We start from the raw sequence: 27,591 nt of genomic DNA, 5'->3' as shown, positions 1-27,591 counted from the left end.
CTTGTGCAACAATAAAATCTCCCAGCAAAGGATTTTCCCAATCTTTAAGTCATGCATGATTGGTGACCACCCACTCCTGAGTCCCAGTCTCTGAGATTGGATCAGGTTGACCTCACTCTGAGGACACCTGACTCTGGTTGGACCAGCTCCTTGTCACCTGGCCACACAGATTGATATAGAGATAGGACTGCCAGATAAAGCACTAGATGCTTACTTAAGCTGAATTTAAATTCAGAGTTCATATAAATCATTTTTTATAAATTCCAAATATTGCACGAGATACCCTCATGCTAAGAAATTATTTGTTGGTGGTGTGAAATGCAAATTTCACAAGACATCTATGTTTTGGTTTGCTAAATCTGGCAACCCTGCTTAGGGAAGCTAATGAGAGCCTTTCTTGGGACATTTCTGGAATGACTGGCAAAAAGCCATTGTCTACCCCATAGGATTGTGGTTGCTTCTATTATTCGGCTCTAGGAAGCCTTCCTGAGGAAGGAGTTGGTACACACAGCAGAGCTGAAAGATGGAAAAGAAGTCTCCTAGGAACATCTTCTGGGCCTTCAATCCAGCTGTCCTGGCAGACGGCCGCATGCCCAGCCAGGTAAGACAAAATTCTCCCTCTGTCAATTGTAATACAAAACTCCTTACCCAGAATATTCCCCACACATTCCCAGTTTCACACCGCAACTCTAATCTCCATTTTAAGGGACTTTCTATCCATTTTTCTCCCCAATCCTCAAAAAAGTCCACTCAGTTATAATCTTCTCTAGAAATCATTCATTAACTATTCTGAAAAGCTGGCCCAGTGTATTTCCTGAATTATATGCATGGGTTATTTTTGTGTTCTGGAATGTAATATGTCTGGTTTAGAGATTTGACTTATTTCAAAACTGAATCCTCCTTGGACTTTAATTTTCTCCAAATACGTGAAGTCCCAGTAATATTCTGGAGTGGATGGATTTAACAAATTGTGAACAAAAGTATGCAGCAATCGCTAGAAGTCATCGTAATCTCCTTGAAGTGGCAGACACTTGGGAAGGCCTGTTGTAAGTGGGATCAGAAGCCAGCGGCCTGCTGGTGGCTCATGCCTGTAATCCTGGCTACTCCGGAGGCTGAAATCTGAGGATGGTCATTCAAAGCCAGCCTGTGGAAGAAAGTTTGTGAGACTCTTAACCCCAATTGACTAGCAAAAGGCTGGTAGGGGAGTGTAGTTGAAGTGGTAGAGTTCCAGCTTCGAGTAGAAAAGCCAACAAAAATAATTAAGGCCCTGAATATTCAAACACACACACACACACACACACACACACACACACACACCACACACACACACCCCCCCCCCACACACACACACCACACACACACACACACACACACACCACACAGTTGTTGGGCAGTTGTGGCCTGAAAGTGTGACTGTGCATAGGAGTATTTTGGGGAGAACTCATTTCAATCACTTCTCATCTGTGGATTCTACATCTGTGGATTTAACTAACCTCAGATGAAAATTATTTGTTAAATAATTGCATCTGCCCTGAACATGTAATGGGTTTTTTGCTTCTTTGTTTGTTTGTTTGTTTTGGTCAGTATCTCTTGAACAATACATCAACAACTGGCTTTGTGTTTCCATTGTGTTAAATATACATCACTAGGCAATTATTTAAAGTATACAGAGTGGGCCAGGAGTTTGGCCTAGTGGTAGAGCACTTGCCTAGCATGCATGAAGACCCGGTTCGATTTCTTGGTACCACATACATAGAAAAAGCCAGAAATGGTGCTGTGGCTCAAGTGGCAGAGTGCTAGCCTTGAGAAAAAACCAAAGGACAGTGCTTAGGCCCTGAGTTCAACCCCCAGAACTGGCTAAATAAATAAAATAAAGTATACAGAGGATGCAGGAGGTTCTCTGCAGATGCTAGATATGTCATTTTATATGAAAACTAGGTGAATACTGAGGAACAACTGTTCTCTTGAGGGTCTTCTCTCTGCCTGTTTCTTTCGAGATGTACTGAGGTGTAAAACAACAGCTAATTGTGCGTTTCCAGCTCCACAGCTCAGTGGTGCAGAACGACTCAGATGCAGGGATTGGCAGACAAAGCAGGAGAAAAGGGAGGGATGTTTGACAGCATTCTCATGATATCCTTTAGGAGGAAAGAAAAAGAGAGAACCACAATCCAAGTGGCCAGAGACTAGTACATGAGATCTGGAGGCACTCACGTAGGCACTCGGAAAGGTGGGATATGCCTGTCATGGGCTGCCTTCTCTCAGTAAAGATTTAAAATAAAGACTTAAAAAAAATAAACTTGCACACAATATAGATTTGGAGTTAGGGCCAGTGCATTAGAAGACAGAGTGAGATCCAGACCAAGAGATACACTCACAATCAATGGTTTAGTATTACTGTATAAATATATATACAGATTTATGGTATAGTATGTAGGTATATGCTATGTGTATATATGTATATGTGTCTATATATCCATGTTATATTATAAATTTCTGTCTCTCTGTCTGTCTATCTACCTACCTACCTACCTACCTACCAACCTACCTATGTCTAGGTAGGTTGGCAGAGAGAGATGTAGTTCTCGTGAAAAGATATAGACAGCTTAGTTTATGACAAAAAAATAAGTACCAGAGAGAAAACACAATTCTACTATGAGTTATCCACTCCCCAATACTCCATTCCAAGGACCCAAGAGCCTCCTGTTCTCTGTCTAGACCCATCCTCTTATTACTAATATTATTATTGGGGCTTATCACAAGGAAGAGATCTGGATGTGACTGAAAAGAATGGAAGTTACACAGTCATTTATGCATGCCTTTATTCCACCAAATTGATTCGATAAAGCCCTGATAGGTAATAACCTTAAATCCTGTCTGATATGAAGTAGGGTAAAACTACAAAAATTTGAGGAAGTAATGAAGATATGCCACAGACCATGCTCTAAGTGTAGTATGGCCACAGAATGTGCTAATCATTTTTCTATTACTGTAACAAAATACCCAACTTACAAAGAGGGAAAGGTTCACTTTGCCTCATAGTTTTGGAGTTTAAAGCTCTAAGTTCAGTACTGGCTCAAAAACAAATCTGAAGAAAAAATGATCTTTTAAGTATTTGAACCATATCACATTTTGACATTGTAAATAAATCCTCCCAAGTGTTTTTCCTTTTAATAATGTGTGTGATTTCACAAAGAAGCTATTTTATGTGTTAAAGAGGCCATGGTTCACTCTGTGTTCAAGAAGCCGTCCTGTGTGATGGGGAGCTTCTAATCTCCCAAATGGCTATACCCTGCTGCACGAGGAGCAGGAAACTACAGGGACCTGTATTCTTGATGAGTTTGTCAGTTCTGGGAGTGTGGAACCTGTGGATGCAGAGGAATGCTGAAGTCAAGCCATTCATCATTACTGGGTCAAGAAGACTAGACAGTGCTAGACTTCTCAGCTCAACCAATCAGTGTGAAGCAGCATTATTGTCTTGTCCCCCTCCCCACCCCTCACTTCCACAGGAGCAACTCATTATGACTCCTTGGACACAGAATTCAGCAGGCTCTCTCGATATGATTTAAACTTCCAGGCTCTTTTGTCCTTATGAGTTTAAAAAGAGGCAAAGAAAGAAGTGAAGGCCAAGGAATGGATAGTGGAAATAATTATGGAATAGGTAGAAGGGGAAATCCACCATTCATTCGTTCGTTTGTGTTCATTACGCACTAGCAATTGTCTGCTCTATGTAGAGTACCCACTGTTTTACCCTTACAAGGTCTAGAGAGGCACACCCTAAATATACACCCATCTCTATACTTCTCCCTTCTCCTCCCTCTTTTCTTCCTTTAGTGAAATAAATATGATCATTTGTAAAAGAGAATTGAATAAAAATGTCATTTAACCAGTCCTATTAGTAACCTTCTAGAAGCCTGACTTTCACTCTGCTGAGGAATAATGAGTTGTTGTGGAATAATGAGTGAGAATTCTCTTCTTGCTGGTGGGAAGGCCGGCAATAAGCTTCCACCTTATGAGTAGGATTTTGGCAGTCTTGAGCCAAATGACATAAGCATTTAACTCTTGGATGGAACAATCTCATTGCAGGAAAAGACCCCAGGGAGGTTGGTGAAAACATAATAAAATATACACCAGGATATTTATTATTTTACTTTTGGCAATTCCAAAGTTAGGGCATTTATCATGGCTCTGGGGACTATGAGCCTAGCCTAATTTTTGGCCAAAGACTTGAAAACCAACACAACTGTCTATTGCAGTGGATCAATTATAAAACCCTAATTCATCTGAGTTGCACTGACTGCTAAGTTATGCTCAAAAGGGAGGGAGGGGCAGCACGCATCTATTAGAGAAGCACCTCTAGGACATATTATGTGCACAAAACCAAGTTGAGAACCATGTACGTGATGCTGTCTTGCACCTAAGAACAGGAGAAAATGGTACAGACTCCATTTAGGTTAAAACTTTAATAGAACAACACACAAAAACCAATAAAAATGATTCTTCAGGTATGAGGGAGGGTGCAAGGTAACAGGAAACATAAGGTAGCTTACCTGAACACATCTCATTTTATGAGTTTGACTTACGAGACAATGGAATGTTTTATGACAAAATTTAATTAAAAAGAAAACTTTTCCTACAACACAGAGCAAAAATAAAAACAAATCAATAAATGTGCATACATTTATGTAGCTTGACCACTCAGAAATGACTTCAATGACCTTTTTTCTGGTTTTTTTTAAATTAAAATTTTTATTTATTTTGCTGCCTCAGGTTTATTGTTAGAAATGACACCAGGCACTGGCCCCCTGAGGATGATGGCCAGGGAGCCACAGCAGTCCTTTCCTCGCTGGCAGACAGAGGGCTTCCTTGTGGGGCCTTCACAGGGGCCACCCTTAGAAGCTGGAGCCTGGGCACTCTTAGGGGCTGCAGCCTGGGCCTGAGCTGGAGTGGCTGCTGGAGCCTGGGCCTTGGCTTGCGCCTTAGCCTTGTCCTTAGGCAGGGCCTGGGCCCTGGCCTTGGGCCTAGCGATCCTGCAGTTCTTGGCGATGTAGGCACTGATGTGCTTCCCCAGCTTGGTGGCGGGGAGGGGGGGGGTTGATGCTGGAGAGTGGCTGGAGCTTGTGTGTGGCCTGCTACTTGTGTTTGTTGCTCACCACTTTGGGCTTCTCCAAGGTCTTGATGGCCTCGGCCCTGTGCTCATGGCCTTGGCATTGTTGTTCTGCATCTTAAAGTCCTTCTTATTGTGCTTCTTAGCAAAACACATGTTGCTCAGGGACTTGGGATCCACTCCCTTCAGACACTCATCTTTGTGGTCTGGGTTTCTTGATGGCATTTCTGTGCCATTTCCGGGACTGGTTGTGCATAGTGTGATTCTTGGACTTGGCCATGTCTGAACCTACAAGACAAGAGGTGGGACGAGGGGTAGGGGGAGCTGGCCAGGCAGGCCCACCTTGGATGGCCCCTGATGCGGTGGTTTACAGGCCAGAGACCACAAAACAAAGACTGTAGATCCGCATTCCCCACCCGCCTCGACTCATCTGGTAATGATTGATTCTGCCCCCACATGCCATCCCCTTCCCCTTCACTTCTGGGTCTGCAGCCCTCTAACTCCCCAGGCTCACAGCCAGCTCCTCTGTCCTCCCTGTGGCCGGTATCCCACACTTCATGTGATGCCACAGCGCACGGGAAGAGGATGGCTTAAAAATTTTATTAACACTGATTTTTTTACATCATATTTCAAATGTCGAGTTCAAAAAACAAGTATTCAAGAATGAAATCTCTATATGCAGTCCCTGGCACATAAATTTAACAACAAAATTAAAATTAAGCTGAGTCTTTGTGTGTCATAGATATATATGAATCTATATATCAAACATGTCTATAGAATATATATCCCATGATAGACTTATATGTCTATATAGTTATAATTATATCTCCAACTTCATGTCGATGACTTTGGGTACCCAAGTATAGAGTCATGGCTCCTCTACTGTTTAAGTCTAATGTCCACATATCAAGGAGACCACGTGCCTTTTCTTTTTTGGCCTTGACTTAGCTCACTCAATTTGATTTGCTCTAGTTTCATTCACTTCCCAGGGAATGCCATTATTTGCTCATGTCAGTTGGCTATGTAGAATTCCATTGTATGTATGTATGTATGTATGTATGTATGTATGTATGTATATATATATATATATATCTCACATTTTTTGTATCCATTCATCTGCAGTAGGACTTCTGGGTTGTTTCCATCTCTTGGCTATTGTGAATAGTGCAGCAATAAACATGGCTGAGTAGGTGTCCTTATCATATCCTGGGTTATGATCCTCAGGGTAGATGCCCAGGAGTGGTATGGTGGGATTGTAGGGAAGGTCTATTTTTAGTTTTTTGAGAAACCTCCAAACTGCCTTCCAGAATGGCTGAACTAGTTTACATTCACACCAGCAGTGCAGTAGGGTTCCTCTTTCCCCACATCCCTGCCAGCATTTGTTGTTGTCTGAGTTCAGAATATTGGCCATTCTGATTGGGGTAAGGTGATATCATAGGGTTGTTTTTATTTACATTTCCTTTATGACCATGGATGAGGAGCATTTTCTCATATGTTTCTTTGCCATTTTTACCTCTTCCCCTGATAAGTCTGTATTTACTTCCCTTGCCCATTTAGTGATTGTTGGGTGTAGAGGGGATTAGTTTCTTGAGTTCCCTGTAGATATTGGATATTAAGCCTTTGCCTGATGTATTGTTGATAAATATTTTTTCCCAGTTGGTTGGCTATAGTTCTACTTTTGAAGCTATGCCTTTATGCAGAAACTTTTTATTTTTATTTTTTTTAATTTTGTATTTTTGCTAGTCCTAGGCTTGAGCTTAGGGCATGAGCACTGTTCTTGGACTTTCTCAAGGCTAGAGCTCTACCACTAGAGGCTCAGTGCCATTTCTGGCTTTTTTTTCTGTGTATGTGGTACTGAGGAATTGAACCTGGGTCTTCATGCATGCTAGGCAAGCACTCTACCACTAGGCCAAACTCCAGGCCATAAACTTTTTATTTTTAGGTAGTCCCATTTGTTGAGTCTCCAATCTGTTGTGACCCTGGGACTCTGTTCAAGGAGTTTCTGTCTGTGCCTATGAATTCCAGTGTCTCTTCTACTCTGTTGTGTAGCAATTTCAGAGTTTCATGACTATTTTGCGTTAATGTTCAGGCTGGGGTCAATTTTTAGTTTTCTGCATGTCGCTGTCCAGTTTTCCCAGCACCAATAATGAAGAGGCTGTGTTTATTTTACTGTATATGTCTGGCTCCTTTGTCCAATATAAGTTGACTAAGGAGTATGTGGTTTCATTTCTGGATCTTCTATTCTGTTCCATTGATCTTCTGGTCTATTTTTGTGCCAATATCTTGCTGTTTGTTATTATGTTTCTATACTAGAGTTGGAAGTCTGGTATTGTAATACCACCTGCATTGCTCTTTTTGCCTAGAATTGTTTTGGCTATTCTAGGTCTTTTGTTGTTCCATATGAACCTTTGGATTGTATCTTCTATTTCAGTAAAGACTGTCCTTGGGATTTTGATGGGGATTGCATTGAAATTGCATATCAATTTTGGCAGTATGGCCATTGTCACAATGTTGATTTTTCGTATCCATGAGCATGGGATGTCTTTTCATTTTCTGGTGTTCTCTTTGATTTCTTTCGTTAGGCTTTTATAGTTTTCATTAAATAATTCATTTACATCCTTTGTTAGGTTAATTCCTAAATATTTTATTCTTTGGGGGTTATTGCAAATGGGATCATTTTCTTGATTTCTCCTTCTGTTTGTGAATTGTTGGCATACAGAAAAGCTACTGACTTTTGCAGGTTGATTTTATATCCTGCCACTTTGTCAAAGTGGTTTATTAGTTCTAAGAGTTTGGGAGTGGAATTTATCGTGTCGTTCAAGTATAAGATCATGTCATCTGAGTACTTCAATGACTTTTTAAAAGTTCTTTTTGCCCTTCTTTCTCCCTTTCTTCTTTCTTCCTTTCTTCCTTTTTTTTCTTTTCTTTTCTCTCTTTTTTTTTTGCCAGTCCTGGGGATTGAACTCAGGACCTGAGCACTGTCCTTGAGCTTTCTCAAGTCTAGCACTCTACCCTTGGGCCATAGCACCACTTCCAGCTTTTTCTGTGTATGTGGTACAAAGGAATTGAACCCAGGGCTTTACACATGCTAGACAAGCACTTTACCACTAAGTAACACTCCTGGCCCCTTTATTTTTTCTTCCGTGTGTGTGTGTGTGTGCTCATGTGTGCATGCGTGTGTGCAGGTGTTGGGGCTTGAGCAAATAAGCCTGAACTGTCCTCAACCTTTTATGTTCAAGGCTGGTACTCTACCACTTGAGCCATAACATCACTTCTATGTTTTTTTTGTTGTTGTTTGTTTGTTTGTTTTTAGTGTCTAATTAGAGCTCAGGAGTCCCACAGACTTTTCTTCCATGGCTGGCTTCGAGCTGTGATCCTCAGATCTCAGCTTCCTGGATAGCTAAGGTTATAGCCATGAGTCATCAACCCCTGGCTAAGGTCCTGTTTTGAGCACTGTTGGCTAGGGCTTTAACATACAAATTTGGGGAACTGATCCCAACCCACCACAGCACGATAGGATGATAATTGCTTCATCTTGTGATTCCCAATGAGGTGATAGCTCTGAGAAACCTGCGTCAGTAACTGCTCAAACCATTAAGCAGAGAGCTGATGGGAAACTTTATGGTGAGTGGAGCACGCAAAGAAACTGAACTGTGATCAGTCTTTTTAAAAGTTACTTCTTCCCCCTCCCCCTCCCAAGTTTTAAAGTTCATTTCCAACATATTTTCCTGTGACTATTGCTGTTACACTGGTTAGTTTTGTCCTTTCATTTTCCCCTTCCCTAACCTGATTCAGATTAACAAATAAATGTATATACAGTACACCAGGGGTGCCAAAGTCAGATACAACAACAGGGGATAAACGCTAAGAGAGGGAAAAGAAAACAACAGGAAAAAAAGAGTAAAGAAATAAATTCACATACTACATTAAGAACAACCACCACAAGGATAAATCCCTTGTTTTCCTAGCCTGGAGATCATTTCACTTAACCTCATATGCACATAGCTCTTGTGCTATTGTGTTCCTCTGCTAGGAAAATCCTAGATGCATACTAATTGTTACAAATGAGGGAAACCATGGAAGGAAAGTGGGAGAAAAACACGGGAAGGGGTAACAATGTTCAAGAAGTAATGTACTCACTACCTTTGTGAATGTAACTATAACCCTTCTATATATTACCCTGACAATAAAATTTAATGTTTTTTAAAAGTTACTTCTTTTTAACTGATGGACAAAAAAAATACGTAAAAATCACCTGTATTAATGAAGTATCAGGGAGTTTCCAATAGAGTTGTGCAATCAATTCTTCCGCTTATCTATTTCTTCTTTCTGGGGAAAATGTACAAGTTCCTTTCTGGGAACATCTTGAGATAGTTCACTCCCAGAACTTGTGATTCTTACCTAACTGCCACCAATGCCACTGATGTATCACTCCCTACCCCTCACTCTCTGTAATCCCCCGAGACTCATCAGTTTATTACTTTGTATTGCTGGAGCTGACAAATAGGATTGCATTTATCTAGCTTGTACCACATGTCATTATCATAAAATCGCTCAATGATGAATGGGCCAAATCAAGCGAATTGGCATACATGTTATTTTAGATACTTGTTTTGTTTTGATGAGAATACCTACCATACAGCATTTTTCATTGATGCAAATGATAGGTGCCGAATTGTATGGGAGATCTTGAACCTGTACTGTCTTACTAAACCCCTGAGATGGACATTAACATCTCAAGACACAGGATAGCCACCATATCTCTTGTTACTATGCAATAGGAAGGACTGAGCATTACCTAGCTATTCCTGTTTCTTCCTGCTTTGCATTAGGGGGAAAAAAATCAGATTTAAATCTGAGTAAGCCCTTGGTGGAAAGATACAAGCCAGTAGGTAGGGGATGTATCAGTGAGAAGCAGTGAGAAGCGATACCTTGCTCATATAGAATGTGAGAAATTCCAGAGGACGACTCCCACAAATGTTACAGGAAGAAGAGAAAGAAGAACTTGCTTATTAAAAAAAAAGAAAAAGAAAAAAATGAAGCTCATTTCTTCAATCCCCCACATTCATAAAAGGAAAACAAACTTTTTTTTCAACCAGAATTGATATGAGATGTGAGGAACAATGTTTTGTGGCTTGCTGTGAACAAGTCCTCCATAACTAAAAGCATTCATGCACTGACAAGGCTCATGATCACGTCATTAAATGAGTGATTTTTGTGTGTAAGCTGGGGCTAGGGCTTCAACTCAGGGCCTGGGCACTGACCTTTAGCTTTTTGCTCAAGGCTGGTGCTCTACCACTTGAACCACAGCTGCACTTCTGGATTTTTGGCAGTTAATTGGAGATAGGAGTTTCATAAATTTTCCTCCCCAGGCTAGCTTTCAACTGTGATCTGCAGATCTCAGCCTCCTGAGTAGCTAGGATTAAAAGCACAAACCACTGGCACATAACCAAAAAAAAAGGGGGCTAAATTTTAAATGTGACATAGTTTGGGTATATTTTTATTTTGCAAATGCTGGGACTTGAACTCAGGGCCTCAAACTCTCACTTGTCTTGTTCATAGATAGCTTACACTGTCACTTGAGCCATGCCTACAGCCCAGATTTTTGCTGGTTAAGTAGAAATAAGAGCCTCCTGAACTTCCCTGTGCAAGCTGGCTTCGAAGTGCAGCCCTTTGATCTCAGCCTCCTGAGTAGTTAAGATTCTAGACGTGAGTCACCAGCACCCAGCTTGGTGTAATTTTTATAAGCCTTCATTTTAAGGGATACATACTAAAGTATTTGTGAATGAAAAGTTATAGCATGTTAGACTTGCTTTAAAGTAATCCAAGGCTGTGGCTGAAGAAGTAGCTCAGTGGTACACTGGGTGCTTAGTGCACAGACCCCGAGTGCAGTCTGCAGCCTAGCCAGATTCTGATGCTGATGACAGCAACCACGATGATGATGATGATGATGATGATGATGATGAGCTGGAGTGGATAAAATGGGTGGAAATCATAGAGGAAATGGGCATGTGTTGAAGCTAAGTGATGGGTATGTGGTTTAGTTATACTATTCTTTCTCTATATTTGAGCAATTATAATGGCACAGAATAGTTTAAAAACACATCTATAAGAATGAAGAGTTTAGATAATGGATATACGTTTATTTGTTTATTTGAAATAGGAAAGGGAAGGGGGGAAACAAGATGACTGGGAGGGGTGCGGGAGGAAGATGGGGACAAAAACATGAGAAGAGGCATCAATGTGTGAGAAGTAATGCACCTACTACATGGCAAATGTAGATGTAACACCTCTCTACATTACCCTGATAATAAGAAAATAAAATACAATAAATGCTTTAAAAAAGGTTTAAATAGATTTCTGTAAGTCTTTCCTGTTTATTTCTCTTCTGGATCTCAGCCTGCTTTTTTCTTTTCAAGGACTTAACTTCATCTGATGCCTCTGTGAATACTGTGTCCAATGCACACTCTCTCTCTCTCTCTCTCTCTCTCTCTCTCTCTCTCTCTCTCTCTCTCTCTCTCTCTCTCTCTCTTCTGTCTCTCTGTCTCTCTCTCTGTCTCTCTGTCTCTGTCTGTCTGTCCGTCTGTCTGTCTGTCTGTCTCTCTCTATCTCTCTCTCTCTCCCCCACTCCTGAGTCATGCCTACAGTCCCTAACATGTTCTAACATCTACCATTGAGAGAGGCAGAGACAGAAACAGACAAGTAGGTAGATGATAAATAGATAGATAGATAGATAGATAGATAGATAGATAGATAGATAGATAGATACTTGCATACACAGACAGACAGACAGACAGACACATGGATAAGTAGATACAGATAGATATTGGCAGACAAATAGAATTGATAGACAAAAAGGAATTCAAGAAAATCAACTTTAATTATTCCACTGGCTTTAAAAAACACACACACACACACACACACACAAAAAAAACCCTCTTTCCATCCACCCAATTTCCTGCGTAGCCCAGATTTCTCTTCTTAAATTCAAGCTCTCTAATCTGCAATACTCATTTCATCCATTGTCTAGTACTATTGGTAGAGCCCAGAGTTCAAAACAAATTTGACCCCTCCCCACCAGTTCCAGTTGTCATTTTCCTGCGCATCAGCACACGGACTCAGCACCATGTCACGCTCCTACCTCGGATCCTCCACCTGTCCTTTCTATCTATTGTCCTCCCTTCATGCCCAGCAACCATCTAAGTCTCCCCAACATGCAAGTGTCCTGCCTTCCTCATGCCCACTTCTTCCTCTGGGTTCCTGCCAGGAGCAAGTCCTCCCTCTCCCCGCCTTTAGGGCGATTTTAGCCATCACTCTGTGTGCTGAAGTCCTCCAGAAGTCCATGCCATGGGCCTGCTTATTTCCTTTAAGGCATTTGCTGTGTATTGAAGTTATATTTCTGTTTATTTCTCAGTGGACTCTACACTCCAGGGAAGACACAATCACTTCCACTCTACCCACCCCTGCATCCCAGTGAATGGGATCCCTCCAAACTTCCTATTGAATGAGAACATTAGATGGCACATTAATCAAGTGATTACACAGATTAGTAAAATGATAGCTTGTTAAGGCTCGATGGGGCTAGCCTCTGGTGGCTCATAACTCTCTAGTTACTCAGGAAGCTAAGATCTGAGGATCATGGTTTAAAGTCAGCTTAGGTAAGGAAGTCTGTGCGACTCTTATTTCCACCTAACCACCAAAAAGCCAGAAGTGAAGCTATGGCTCAAATGGTAGAGTGCTAGCCTTGAACATTAAAAAAAAAAAAGATGAAGGACAGAGTCCAGGTTCTGAGTTTACAACTCTTGTACTGGTGTGCACATGCACATATGCACACACACATACACACACACACACACACACACACACACACACACACACACACACAGCATAGCATACTGGGAAAAAGACTCACCAGGAGTATTGATCCTATCTCCAAAGGCCATTGCTAGGCAATACTGCTAAGGCAGGGTCTGAGGTATGATCAAAGTTAGCAGAGAAGTGTGAAAAGCCTTAGGGGCTTCTAAACACCAAAGCCACCCGCAGTGAACATCAAGGGTAATGGTTTCCTGTAGGAAGGTGTGTGTATATGTGCACATGTGTGCATGCACACACATGCATGTGTGTCTTAGGGCAAAGTGTCAGGAGAGAGGAAGGCCCCGGTGAGTGCTTCAGGCTGCATGGGCCTTGGGTTTGCCACTGTTCAAGGAAGCCCCATGGAAGCCCAGCCAAGTTTCTTTTTCCTCACTGTTTCTGAGCAGGAAGCCAGTGGGAAGCACTCAGGACTCAGGACAGAGCCAGGATCTCAAACAATAGCTAAGGTGAGGGGGCATTTCTTTACACTGCAAGGCCAGGCTGCACTTCCACCCCAGTCTCTCACCTTCCTATATGAGACAAGCCAGGTAGTGAAGAGAAACTCAGAGGCGACTCCCTTCTGCACAGCAGGCCTCCTTGGCTCAGGTCTCTAGGTTTGGGGTGAGAGATGGTCAGTATTCCAACACAGCTTCCCAAAAGGCAGCTTTCAAAAATGGAATTCTGAAAACCACATAGCCGATAACAACGAAAATGGAAAGAGAAATGGCCCGTGCTTCAAACAATCCCTAGAGGAACAAAAGACAGGTAAAGGGATACAGAGAAACAGGCAGAGACAGAGAGACAAAGAGCAAGGCAGGGATAGAAATTCGGAGAGGCAGAGACAGGCAGAGAGGCAGAGAAAGCAAAAAAAGCTTTTTTTTTTTCTTCTTTTTTTAATTCACAACCAATCCTTTGACTCAGTAACTCTGCCTCCAGGAACCAAGCCTGGTGAAGTAAGCAGAAACAGACAAGGACCTGTGTGGTCTTTTCTACTGTGACCTGCTTTCCTACTCTGCCCCAACCAAGGAAGAGATTTCCTCTGCTCTACCAACATTTCAGCAAATGATCCAAGGCACAAGGAGTGCTCCACTGAAGACACTGGGCCCTGGCTACATGAGCCAATTCATGTGTGTAGTCCCCGTTACTCAGGAAGCAGAGATAGGATAATCTAGGTTCAAGGCTAGCCAAGGCAAAAATGTTAGTGAGAACCCCATCTTAACAGGCCAGGTATGGGGGTGCATGTCTGTAATCACAGCTACTCAGGAGGCACAGGTAAGAAGATCTTTGTTCATGGGTAGCAAAGTGAGTACAGGTCTGTATCTGAAAACAGAGGGAAAGCAAAGGGCATTAGAAATATGGTTCAAGAGGTAATTCTATCCCCAGCACAAAAATAAATAACCCCACCAACAAAAGCTACTGTTGGAGCAGAATACAATGACTGTTTTGCTTTAAAAAAAAAAGGTAAAAATGGCATCGTGTAAGTATTTTATTTCAAGTTAGCTCGTGCTAATTAAGTAATACTGGACATTTACTTTGAACAGGCATACAAGCACTCAGCTTGAGTGGGATCTTTGGGGAGGGACTGGAATGAATGCAAACAAATGACTGAAAGAGAAGACTATTTCTAGCATCAAATCCATCCCCTTTCAGCCACCTGCTGCCCTCCAAAGCCATGCCTGAGGCAAACCAGGTCCACCACGAGAGGCACCTCCTTTGGGGGTATCTGTAGGAAGCAGATACAAGCTCGAGCACCGAATGTGTCTTTGAAGAGTCTCCTTTTGACTCGCCAAAGAATCCTGCCTAATTGGGGAAAATATGTGTGCCAGCTTTGAATATATAACAAATCCAGAGAGGGAAGAAAATGACTAGAGCCTGAATTTTTTTTTCAGAAACATCTATTTTTTTCTCCTTCTGTTCCTTTCCCCCAAACCCCTAGTCTTCTTTCTAGTACCACTCACAGGACAGCTGGGGCTGGTGGTAGGTGCTCCTGTGTGTGCTGAGGGTGAGGGGAAGAGTTCAGTTCCTCCCAGAATGGAGGCTACCATCTCCCCTTCCAAGATGGATAATTAGGCAAGGAGAGTAGCATCTGTCTCCCCAAGACCAAACCCTCTTCATCTCCAAGCCTTCACATATGGACGCTCCCCTATCCTGGCAGGCCTTTGGCTGGCAGGACTTGGCCTTCTGAGGCCACAAGCTCAGTTCAGCCTCCAGATTCTAGACAGACAGGAGGAGCCCCAAGGGCTGCTCTCCAGTGCTTGTATCTGCTCATAAAAAACAAGCTAATTAACAAGCCCTTTGGCATTGCTGTTGCTTTGTAGGAAGGAATCCATGATGCTGATAATTAATTGCACATCTAATTATGAGAGTCCCTTCCTTAGCCATGGAGACCATTACATTTAGCTCCACCAGAGAGACATTTTCCAGAATGGCAATATAGAGACAGAAATGTACAGAAAAAGTCAAGTATTGCAGAGATGGTATGAAGGGCTAACATGGATTGCATGAGGACATTGCCTCACACATGCAGCCCAGTATAGTGATGGTGAAGCCACTGCAGGCTCCTGATGAGGGGTGGCCATGTCCCTTACTCTCTTGCCCCAAGCTCTGTCATTTCACAGGGTGTAATATGTAATACAGGTCCTCTACTTGGTCTTCCTTCCTTTCTTCCTTCCCTCCTTCCCTCTTTCCTCTCTCCTGCCTTCTCTCTCTCCCTCCCTTCCTTTCCCCATCCTTTCCTCTCCTCCCTTCTCTTTCCTTTCTCCTTTCTTCTTCCTCTTCTTCTTCTTCTTCTTCTTCTTCTTCTTCTTCTTCTTCTTCTTCTTCTTCTCTCTCTCTCTCTCTCTCTCTCTCTTTCTCTCTCTCTCTCTCTCTCTCTCTCTCTCTCTCTCTCTCTCTCTCTCTCTCTCTCTCTCTCTCTCTTTCTCTTCGTTTTTCCCTCTCCCCCCCTCCTTTCCCCACTTCCTGAAGTACTTGGATGGGACCTAGGTCTTCCTGTACCCAAAGCCCTCATTTTACTAGGTTACCTACTGGTCCCTGAACCAAAACTTTTCTTTCTCTCATAAGGACTTACTTTGTGTTGAGAATGGGCCAGTATAATGGTAATATACTGGGTCTACTTACACTCTGCGATTGTGATGTGATGTGTCAGTATCTTTAAAGATCTGGCTTCTCTGTCTGTCGCCAGTATCTCTTTCCTCTCACAGCACATGCTACTTTCTGGACATAGGAATAAATGAAAGTCATAATGCCCAATGACTGTGCCTTTGGTGACTGTTAATGCCTGTTTATTAAAGTATTGTACAAAAAGTCTTCCGTTCCTGCTAAATGTATACTGAAATAGATTAAGGGCCTGGGGCTGAGACTATCATGTAAGTCCTAGGGTTAAGGCATGTGTCACTACGCTGAGCCCTAAACCTCCTTAGTTCTAACATGGAAATAGCTATCATTCCTGTCATAAAATTCTTGTGAAAATTAAACCCTACATAGATTAAAAGTAGATACTACATAGATCATAGTTAGCATAGTTTCTTGTCCATATTACTACTATTATTACTAATAATGATGATTTGATGGTTTGGAAGCAAAGAATTTAATTAATCAAATCTGTCATTCAAACTACACTATGGTTGCTCCTTTTCTGGACCCCTTCTAGTGACACCCCCTCCCACCCCAGAGGTACCATTTTTGCTTTCCATATATATATTTATCTGTTCTCCTGTTGAGTTTCCTCTGGTTGCTGTTTATCAAACATCAATTTATTTATACAAACAATATATTGCCTATTGGGCTGGAGGGGTATCGTTCAGGAGCAAATGGTGAGCTTTGCATATGGAGGCCATGTATGTGTTTTGTTTAATCTGACATTTTTTTTTTACATTTTAGTTGCTTTTTATTACACTAGTGATATGCTTTCACCCTTTCAGAAATGGTCAATTCTGGTCCATTCATGAGTTTAATACAACAGCAAACATACCTACATTAACATAGTAATCTTTCTTATATTTTTATTACAATTAATAGAGGAGTTATAGTTATATTTGCCAGATAGATGGTGCATTACTTCACACACATTGATATTCCTTCTCATATTTTTGTCCCCATTTCCCTCCCCCGACCCCCTACCCTCATCTTGTTTCCCCCCTTCCATTTCAAATAAACAAATAAACCTACATATAATATACCCAATTACAAGGTAAGATACTGTAACAATATGAGAATAACCAAGGGACAACAAAAGAGATGAGAAATAACATAGTACATTAAAAACAACAATCACACATTATATAGCTCTTATTTCCATATCCTGGAGGTCCTTTCATTTAGCCTCATCCTGTATGGCCTTATGTATCTAGGTTTTGAGCTATTGTAATCCTCTGCTAGGAGAGTCCTTGGTGTGTACTAATTATTACAAATGAGGGAAACCATTGAGCCTATGTTCCTTTGGGTCTGGCTTACTTCAATTAATATGATTTTTTCCCAAGACTTTCCATTTCCTTACAAATGGGCCAATGTTGTTCTTTCTGATGGCAGTATAGAATTCCATTGTGTATCAATACCACATCTTGTTGATCCAATAATCTTCTGAGGGGAATCTGGATTGGTTCCGTATCTTTGCTATGGTAAATTGTGCTGTAGCGAACATCATTGTGCTAGTGGGTTTAGTATGTCCTTGTTTCTGGATGTTAATCTATTTTGTAGATGCTTTTTCCATGGGATGATCCCAACAATGATATATAATGTTACTAACATTCATCCATGTTGATTCACATAACTTTCATTTTCATTACTATATAATATCCTATTATGTAAGTATAGCACTGTTTGTGCATTTGTTCTCCTGTTCTTGGACATTTTGTTTTTGTTTATAAGCAGCTCTATCGAGGTATAATTCACATGCTGCATATTAGTCACCTCTTTAAAGTGTGCAAAGGTTTAGATTGTATTCACAGGCTTAAATGATCATCACAATAGTGGACTGGGGAAGACATATCACTGCAAGAAGAAACCTCATATCACCATTTGCAATAAACCCTTCTGCTCCAAGCAACCATTAACCTATTTCATTTCTATAGATTCATCTCTTCTGGATATTTCATGGAATTGAATTATATTATACATGGCCTTTTCTGCTCATTTCTTTCACTCAGTATAATATCTCCAAGGTTCACATGCTATAGGGCGGACTGGTACTTCAGTTTATTGTCAAAGAATCACTCACATTTTATTTATCTATTCATCAGTTTATGGACACTTGGCACTTGGGTTGTTTATAGCCTTCTGCTCTTACTGTGTATGACAAACCTCACAAAACATTATTTACTGGGTATTAGGCAAAAGCTTCCCTGGGATATATTCATGGTTCTGCTGCAATGCAAGAGGCCAAATGTTCAACTCTACAAGATAATGTCAAATTACTTCCTGTTACAATCTGACCAACAAAATGAAAGATATCATGATCTACATTCTTGCAAACATTTGTAATCTTTATAAGAGGTGTTTTTCTCCCTCCCTCCCTCTCTCTCTCTCTCTCTCTCTCTCTCTCTCTCTCTCTCTCTCTCTCTCTCTCTCTCTCTCTCTCTCCCTCTCTCTCCCTCTCTCTCCCCCACCCCGTATCTCTCTCCCCAAACCTCTGCTTTGCATATGACCCATTGAGAATCTAATTGAGATCTGAACAGAACTGGCAGTTTGCCCAATGTCTCCTTCCGTAATTAGCAGCTCTTCTCTGTAGTAGTTCTAGCCTTTGCTTCCTGACTCAGAATTCTGATATCCCTGTTTATACTAATGCTCCTCCTTTCTAGATGGGCTTTGTGTTCCATCTACTGGCTGAGTCCCCCTTCCCAGGCAGACAGGAAACCCTGTTGGCCTCTGCCTGCCATCCTGGTATTAAACACCCCTCCCACATCCACATCCACATACTCTCTGGTGCATGAATGTGTACACACACACACACACACACACTTTCACAGCCTGGGCATCTAGCCATATCCAGATGGACTGGTGAAAGCACAGGAAGCTGATTCAATAGCTTCTAACCCAGAGAGAAAAGCCCGCTCTTCACTTGAATGGCCCATCTGGTGTGGCATGTGTGGGAAGGAAGGACACTCCCAGGGTTTCCCTTCTTACTGTCCATCAACTTCCAGACCTCACATTCCATTCCCAAGCATGGAGTTGTCTCCAGCATTTATTTTATTTACTCACTCTCTTTCCTTCATTAAATCTCAATAACATTTTCCCTTCCAGAGAACTCTACAAAAATGGTCACCAGCATACACGTCATCAAAAGACCAACTCTGAAAGTCCATACACAATAGAAGCAGAAGAGAGTGAAGGAGTAAGAAGAATATGTGGGCCGGGAGTTTGGCCTAGTGGTTAAAGTGCTTGCCTGGCATGCACGAAGACCCGGGTTCGATTCCTCGGTACCACATACATAGAAAAAAGCCGGAAGTGGTGCTGAGGCTCAAGTGGTAGAGCTCTAGCCTTGAGAAAGTCCAAGGACAGTGCTCAGGCCCTGAGCTCAAGCCCAGGACTGGCAAAAAAAAAAAAAAAGAATATGTGTTATCAGCAGTTATTCTTCCACTGGATTCCCTCAGAGTTAGCTTAGCTGCAGAAGGATAGAGACCTGAAATTTTGGGCACAGTCAGTGCCTGGAGAAGATGGATCTGAAAGCCGAGTCCTTTCAGCGTGAGCCCTTTGGGTAAATCAGACCTCTACAGGATGTGCATGGCTGTTCTTTCCACCAATCCTGCTTCTGTCTCATGTCATAGGTTTTGACTCGCACTCGATTCTGTGCATGTATACTAGCCAATTGTGTGTGTGTGTGTGTGTGTGTGTGTATGTGTGTATGTGTGTACAAGCGGGCACCAGTACCAAAGTTTGAACTCAGCGTCTCATATTCACATTTGGCTCTTTTGCTCAAGGCTGGCACTTTAATACTTGAACTACAATTCAAGTTGCAGCTTTTTGATGGTTAATTGCAGCTAAGAGTCTCCTGTTTTCCTGGGCTGGCTTTGTACTTCAGTCCTCAGATATCAGCCTCCTAAGAAGCTAGGCTTACAGGCTGAACTGCCACGGCCCAACGAGCCAATCTTAATCCCAACACAGAGTAGTCAGCTCCTTACCTTGCAGGAGATATGTTCTAGGATCCCAGTGGATGTTTACAACCAGGTAGCATTAAACTCTACACACAGTATGATTTTTTTATACGTATACTTTCAGTTAGTTCCTTGTCACTGATAACATAACCTAACAAAACAACTTAAGGGAGAAAAAGATTGTTTTGCCTGGCCATTTCAAAGGTCCCCATCCATTATAGTAGAGAAGGCTTGGGAGGGCAAAGCAGCTCACCTCATGGAGGCCAGGAAGCAGGGACAGAATGCCTACCTCCTTCACCCTTTTCTCCTTTTATTCCATCTAGGTCTTCAGCTTGTAGAATGTTGTCATCCACATACCTCCCTCCCACCTCTTAGCTAATCCTCTCTGGTGAGGTCTCCAGAAATAGTCAGAGATGTGTTTTACATAGCTCCTAGGCTTTTTTCCATCCCATCAAGTTGGCCATTAAGATAAACCATCACAACATTTACATATCTTTGATAATTTATCAATTTGAGTATAGTAAGAGATTAAGAATGATAACTTACTATAAATCTTAGCAACTTCTACCTACTAGGTTTTCTTTTCTTGTTAAGTCAAAATCTGTTATATTTTTACTAAAGAAGAGACAATATGGCTCCTCTTTGGCATGTCTGAATTCTCAACATCTCTGCTCTAGTACCTGGGGCCGTTATTAAAGTAAGGACTGCCGGACATAAGGATCACAATATTGGGACAGTGAACTTATGCTGAAGGCAGCTATGATGTGACGAATACGTGGATAGCTTATACAACAGGGATATACTGGGCGATGGGATGTCTTAACTTATTCCCTAGGCAGGATAGAATAGAAAGCACAAGATTTCACTAGCATTAAGAATGGTGATAAAGGGCTGAAGCATGACCTAGTGGTAGAGTGCTTGTTGGGAATGCACGAAGCCTTGGGTTCAATTCCTTGGTATCTCATGCACAGAAAAAGCTAAAAGTGGTGCTGGGGCTCAAGGGTGGAATGCTAGACCTGAGAAAGTACAAGGAGCAAAAAGAATGGGGATGTTCTCAAGGACACTGCCCAGGCCCTGAGTTCAAGCCCCAGAACTGGTAAAACAAAAAAAAAATGTTCAAGAGCCTGTACCAGTGACTGAGGAGGCTGAGATCTGGGGATCATGGTTCCAAGCCACCTAGGACAGAAAAGTCCTTATGAGATTCCTACTTCCGATTAACCACTGAAAAACCAGAATTGGCACCGTGGCAAAAAAGTGGTAGAGCACTATCCTTGAACAGAAGAGCTCAGGGACAGTGCTCAGGCCCTGAATTCAAGTCCTAGCACTGAAAAATAAAAAGAATGGCACAAATTTTTATTTTTGGTTTTTATTTTAGTGTGTGTGTGTGTGTGTGTGTGTGTGTGTGTGTGTGTGTCTATACATAGTGACTGGGTGACTAGGGTTGAACACAGGGATTTTTGCTGTTAGGTTTGTTCTTTGTTGGTTTGTTGTTGTTGTTGTTTTAAAATTTCCTCAAAGCTAGAGCTCTGCCACTTGAGCTACACATCTACTTCCAATGTTTTGCTAATCAAAGATAAGAGTTTCTTATATTCCTGATTGGCTAGAGTAACAGGTGTGAGCCACTGGTGCCTGGCTTTGGGATTTTATACTTACTGGAACTATGAGAAACAAAACTGAGAGTAAGGGAACACCACTAAACAGTCATTTGCATAGTTTTTTGCAAGTATGAACAGTACTAAAGTTATCCATGTAACTATGCCTTTCTCATGTCCTAAAATAGGGGGAGTTCTCAGAGCAAATTCCTAAAATAGACTGGGTCAAAATGTTAGACACATTTTCAGGCTTTTAAGTGTTATTGGCAAATTGCCCTTGGAAATGTCAAACCAATTATCACTCTGGACAAAAATGTATGAAATTGTAGGAGGATCAATTGGAGTCTACTTTGCTATTTTGTGTTTTTAAAGTTTTTCAGACATGTAGAGATGGTTGCATTATTTTTATTTTATTTTCATTTCATCGATTACTTGTGTAACTAAAGCTTTAAGAGGAAAGGCAATAAAAGGCTTTTTTATGTAGGATAGGTGATAGGAAGACAGACATATAGGAAAATAACAGGTAATATTGTAAGAATTGGTTTTTGTTTCTTGTTTGTTTGTTTGTTTCTGTGGGTCATGGGGCTTGAACTCTGGGCTTGGGCACTGTCCCTGAGCTCTTCAGCTCCAGGCTACCACCCTACCCATAGAATCAAAGCCCCATTTCCCATTTTCTAGAGGTTAATTGGAGACAAGAGTCTCACTTTCTTTAGTGCCCTAGCTCTATCTCCTGAGTAGCTAGGATTACAAATGTGAGGGACCTCACCTGGCAAGAATAGATTTTTACAACAGTTCCTTTGCCCTACAATGAGCCATTAATAGTTTATATTTAATAAGCTGTTCATATTTTTTGCCAATCCTGGGGCTTGAACTCAGGGCCTGAGCACTGTCCTTGGACTTTCTCAAGGCTAGAGCTCTACCACTGAGCCACAGCATCACTTCCAGCTTTTTCTCTGTATGTGGTACTGAGGAATTGAACCCAGGTCTTTCATGCATGCTAAGTAAGCACTCTACCACTAGGCCAAACTCCCAGACTAAACTGTATAATTAAGGTATATAATTAGATATTTTAAATTATAGATATGTCTTTGAAATATACGGGAAGGAAAAGCGTTCCCTTTTCCTTCTAAAAGTTTGCTCAAATTAACTAGGAATAGACAGATTTACAAATTCATATAACGTGCTTGAGGAAAATCACACAACCACAATTAGCCAAAAACCAAGGGGGATTAGACATTAGATATTCACTGGGGAAGGGGAGGTATGAAATGAATGGGCCCAGAGACTAGACAAGTTTGTAGATAATTCTGTTTGGAAGCTGGGTGGCTGTGTATAAGCTATAGGAAGGTTCAGCAAAAAAAAAAAAAGGATTGTCTTGCTATGCAAATAGCAGTCAGTCTTTCAAAGCTGCTCTCAGAAAAATAGAGGAAATGTCTGAGCATTGGCAGCATTTAGTTTCTTATCTTCTCCAGTGGTGACTTCTTCCAGATTATTTAATGAGATTGCTAGAATGGGAGGTTTAAGCTAATTACATTCCTTTATAAGGAAGTTTCCTCTGTCAAATAAAGTAAACCAGATGAAGCCCCTATCTGTGCCTAGAGATGAGAACAGGAAGGGTATGGAGGTCTGAAAAATCTTGACTCTGAAATGGTCTCAGCTCAGCATATTGCCATGCTGCATGAGGGGTAATAGCTTTCTAGAACCCACAGAAACCATCATATAATCTTAAGATAATGACCAAAACTAAAGCCCTTGGTAATTCCTCCCTCTCAATCTCCCTTCATCCTACCCAGAATCCCAGGCAACCACTGAGCTGCTTATAGAGTTGCTCCAATTTTTGAATATTTTACATAAGAATAATCATATACTCCCTGTTTTTTTGTTTGTTTTTTGCCTTGCTTCTTTCACTCCAATATATTGCCATTCCTGGGACTTGAACTCAGGGCCTGAGTATTGTTCCTAAACTTTTGTGCTCAAGGCTAATGCTCTACCACTTGAGCCACAGTTCTACTTACAATAATTTTTTTGTTTAATTGGAGATACTTTTCTTCTCAGGCTAGCTTTGAACCATGATCCTCGGATTTTAGCCACCCAAGAGAAGCTAGGATTATGGCATGAGCTACCAGAGCCCAGCTTCCACATAATATTTTTGTTGTTGGTGGTGTGGTGGTGTTGGTTTTGGTCAGTCATGGGACTTGGACTCTGGGCCTGGAGGCTGTCCCTGAGCTCTTCAGCTCAAGGCTACCACCCTAACCCTTGAGCTATAGCACCACTTCTGGGTTTTCTAGTGGTTACATGGAGATAAGAGTCTCACATTCTTTACTGCTGGGCTGGCTTTGAACCATGATCCTCACCTCCTGAGTAGCTAAGACTACAGGTGTGAGCCACCCCATCTGGCTTCACATAATTTTTTTTTTTTGCCAGTCCTGGGTCTTAAACTCAGGGCCTGAGCACTGTCCTTGGGCTTTCTCAAGGCTAGAGCTCCACCACTTGAGCCACAACACCACTTCTGGCTTTTTTCTATGTATGTGGTACTGAGGAGTCAAACCTGGGTCTTAGTGCATGCTAAGCAAGCACTCCACCACCAAGCCAAACTCCCAGCCACACATAATATTTTTTCAAAGAAGCTTCCAGGCTAAGATTGTAGATTAGAGGCTTCTTCTGTACAGCTCTGTAAATGAGAAAAGTCAGGGTAACAAAGAAGAGGGCGCATTCCAAAGATGGAAAGGGAAGAGCCTTGGTAGGAATCATAAGATAAGTGATAAGACCGCCCAAAACACAGAACAGAATGACTATGAAGAGAAAGTAGGAAATGGCCAACCCCTGATCTCTGGTCTGGAGGAGAAACAAAAACCACAACTACAAGGTAAGCTCTGGTAACAATCAAAGTCCCAGTCCCGGGAGCCCACACTTCATGCAAGCCATAAATCCAGTGTGGGGATTTAGTGTGATAATGATACCTCCTACGTGGCAGGCCACTACTAGAAAACCCATTTGTCATTCCTCATGTTTTGGAGGGCTATAGCTGGACGCTAAGATGACAGGAGACCTATTTTCAGAGACTGAAACAGTCTGGGAACTTGAAAACCAAGAGCAATCGTGAACGGCGGAGTCTGAGAACACTCTGCTACAGTCTCGATGGGAAGACAGACATGAGAGGAGAGCAAAGGTTGGGCACAGATATGTGGGAAGTGGGCTGGGAATGACATAGTAGTCCCTGTTCCTACTGTGTGTGGCAGGGTGTGGAGCCCATCACCTAGGACAACTGCAAAGACAAGAAGTCCCCAGCCTGTGACAGGGTCCATGGCTTCGAGGGCTCCCTCCCTGCTACGAGCCAGAGCACAGAGACCAAGTCCAGTTAATGACTCAGTCTCCAAGCCTCCTCCCTCTTATAGAATAGTTTACAAAGAGGCAGGATCTGAAAATGCAGAGACAGGCAGGCAGAATGCTAGATTCCCTCTGTCCTTCCCTGGCCAAAAAAAATTCCAAACTCAATGGAAAATATCATCAACAGAGTAGACCAAGTGAAAGAAACAATATGGGAGATTGAGGACAAGGTCGAGGAAATATTACACTCAGATTATATATTTTTTTAAAACTGACCACAACCATGCACAAGCATTAACTCAAAATGGACCAAAGACCTCAATGTCAGACCTGAAACTCTGAAACTGCTACATGATAGAGTAGGAGAGACACTGGAACTCACAGGCACAGGCAAAAGATTCCTGAACAGAGTCCCAGGGTCACAACAGATTGGAGAGAGACTTGCCAAATGGGACTACCTAAAAATAAAAAGTTTCTGCACAGATAAAACCATAGCCACTAAAGTACAAAGACAGCCAACTGGGAAAAGATATTTACCAATAATACATCAGTCAAATGCTTAATATACAATGTCTACAGGGAACTCAAGAAACTAATTCCCCCCAAACCCAACAAACCAATCACTAAATGGGCGAGGGAACTAAAGAGAGACTTATCAAAAGAAGAGGTTAAAATGGCAAAAAAAAAATTATGAGAAAATGCTCATTATTCATGGTCATAAAGGAAATGGAAACAAAAACAACCCTGGGACTAAAAGTTTGGCCTTGGTGGTATAGTGCTTGCCTAGAATGCATGAAGACTCTAGTTTGATTCCTTGGTACCATATACTTAGAAAAAGCCAGAAATGATGCTATGGCTCAAGTGGCAGAGCTCTAGCCTTAAGAAACCCCAAGGATGGTGCTCAGGCCCTAAGTTCAAGCCCAGGACTGGCCAAAAAAAAATCCTAAGATACCACCTTACCGCAATTAGAATGGTCAATATTCTGAACTCAGACAACAACAAATGCTGGAGGCAATGAGAAAGAGGAACTCTACTGCAACTGCTGGTGGGAATGTAAGCTAGTTCAGCCACTCTGGAAGGCAGCTTGGAAGTTTCTTAAAAAACTGAAAATATACCTTCCATACGATCCTGTCATACCACTCCTGGGTATCTATCCTGAGCATCATAACCCAGGATATGATAAGGACACCAGCTCAGCCATGTTTATCTCCGCATTATTCACAACAGCCAAGAAATGGAAACAACCCAGATGCCCTACTACAGATGACTGGATAAAAAAATGTGATATATATATACCATATATATACATATATATATATATATATACACACACAATGGAATTCTAATAGCCAACAGACAAGATAAAATAATGGCATTCACTGGGAAGTAGATGAAACTAGAGTGAATCAAGACCAAAAGAACAAAAAGCACATGGTCTCCTTGATACATGGATATTAGATTTAAATAGTACAAGAGCAATGCCTCAATATTTGGGTACCCAAGGTTATGGATATGGTCTTAAAGATACAAACATAACTACATAGACATAAAAGTCTATGCTGGGATATATACTCTATAGACATAATTTTTATTATATAGATTAATATGTATCTATGTCATACAAACCCACAGCTTAATTTTAATTATGTTCTAAAATCTATGAGCCAGTGATTGTATATAGATTCCCTTCTTGAATACTTGTTTGTTAAACATGACATTTGAAATATGATATAAAAATCAGTGTTAATGAAATCTTTTTTAAAAAATGACCACAACACCCAAAACTTCTGGGAAAAAGATTAAGAGACTAAACCTTGATGTAGATAAGTGACTAATGCAGACTAAAGACATATGAAATGTATTTAATGCAATTGTAACTGAAAAATTACGGTCTAGGAAAATAAATGGATATCTAAGTACTGAAGGCATTTAAACTGTAAAAGTAGACATGACCAGAAATAACTCTCCACATATTATTATAGTTAAATGCTAAGTTCATAGTAGAACAAGGAAAGAATATTACAAATCACAAGAGAGAAGCTCTAAGTTGCTTACAAAGGTAAATCTTTCAGAATAAGAGCAAATCCCAGCAGAAATCCCAAAGAAGTTCCAGGCCCTGAATAAAAAAAACTGCCCACTACTATGCCCATACCCCAAACAATTATCCCTAAAAATTGAAGGAGACATTGGGTGCCAGCCAGTGGCTCATGCCTGTAATTCTAGCTACTCAGGAGATTGAGGTCTGAGGATTGGGGTTCAAAGTCAGCCTGAGCACAAAAGCCCATGAGACTTTTATCTCCAATTAACAGCCCCCAAACCAGAAGTGGCACTGTGGCTCAAGTGGTAGAACAATAGCATTAAGCTGAAGGGCTTAAGGACAGCACCCAGGCTCAGAGTTCAAGCCCCATGACAAAAAAAAATTCTGTGAAATATTATAATGTTGTGCACATGTCATTATGTATTACCTTAAATTCACAGACTTGCACAACTTGAAGTTAATAAAAATCCACCAGTATTAGTTCATTACTGTACTAATACTGGCAAAATATCAGTTTAAGATGTTAATAACAGGAGAAAATATACACACAAGGGATGCATGAAACTATATAATCTGCTCATTCTAAAA

General features: G+C 41.4%; 1 protein-coding gene across 1 annotated transcript in view; it reads left to right on the top strand.

The window, feature by feature from the left end:
• LOC150057023 (uncharacterized) overlaps positions 1-27,591 on the top strand; it is a 95,427-nt gene that overhangs the window by 7,160 nt on the left and 60,676 nt on the right. The window contains exon 2 of the mRNA XM_090341735.1: positions 478-601. Within this exon, the coding sequence (XP_090197861.1) occupies positions 524-601 (78 nt within the window). The 5' untranslated portion in view covers positions 478-523. The remainder of the gene's footprint in view (positions 1-477; positions 602-27,591) is intronic.

This window comes from Megascapheus bottae, chromosome 11 (assembly GCF_031878675.1).
Source record: "Megascapheus bottae isolate mThoBot1 chromosome 11, mThoBot2.hap1, whole genome shotgun sequence".
Lineage (NCBI taxonomy): Eukaryota > Metazoa > Chordata > Mammalia > Rodentia > Geomyidae > Megascapheus > Megascapheus bottae.
The sequence above is the reverse complement of the archived record's forward strand: the minus strand, read 5'-3'. Positions and strand labels throughout refer to the sequence as shown.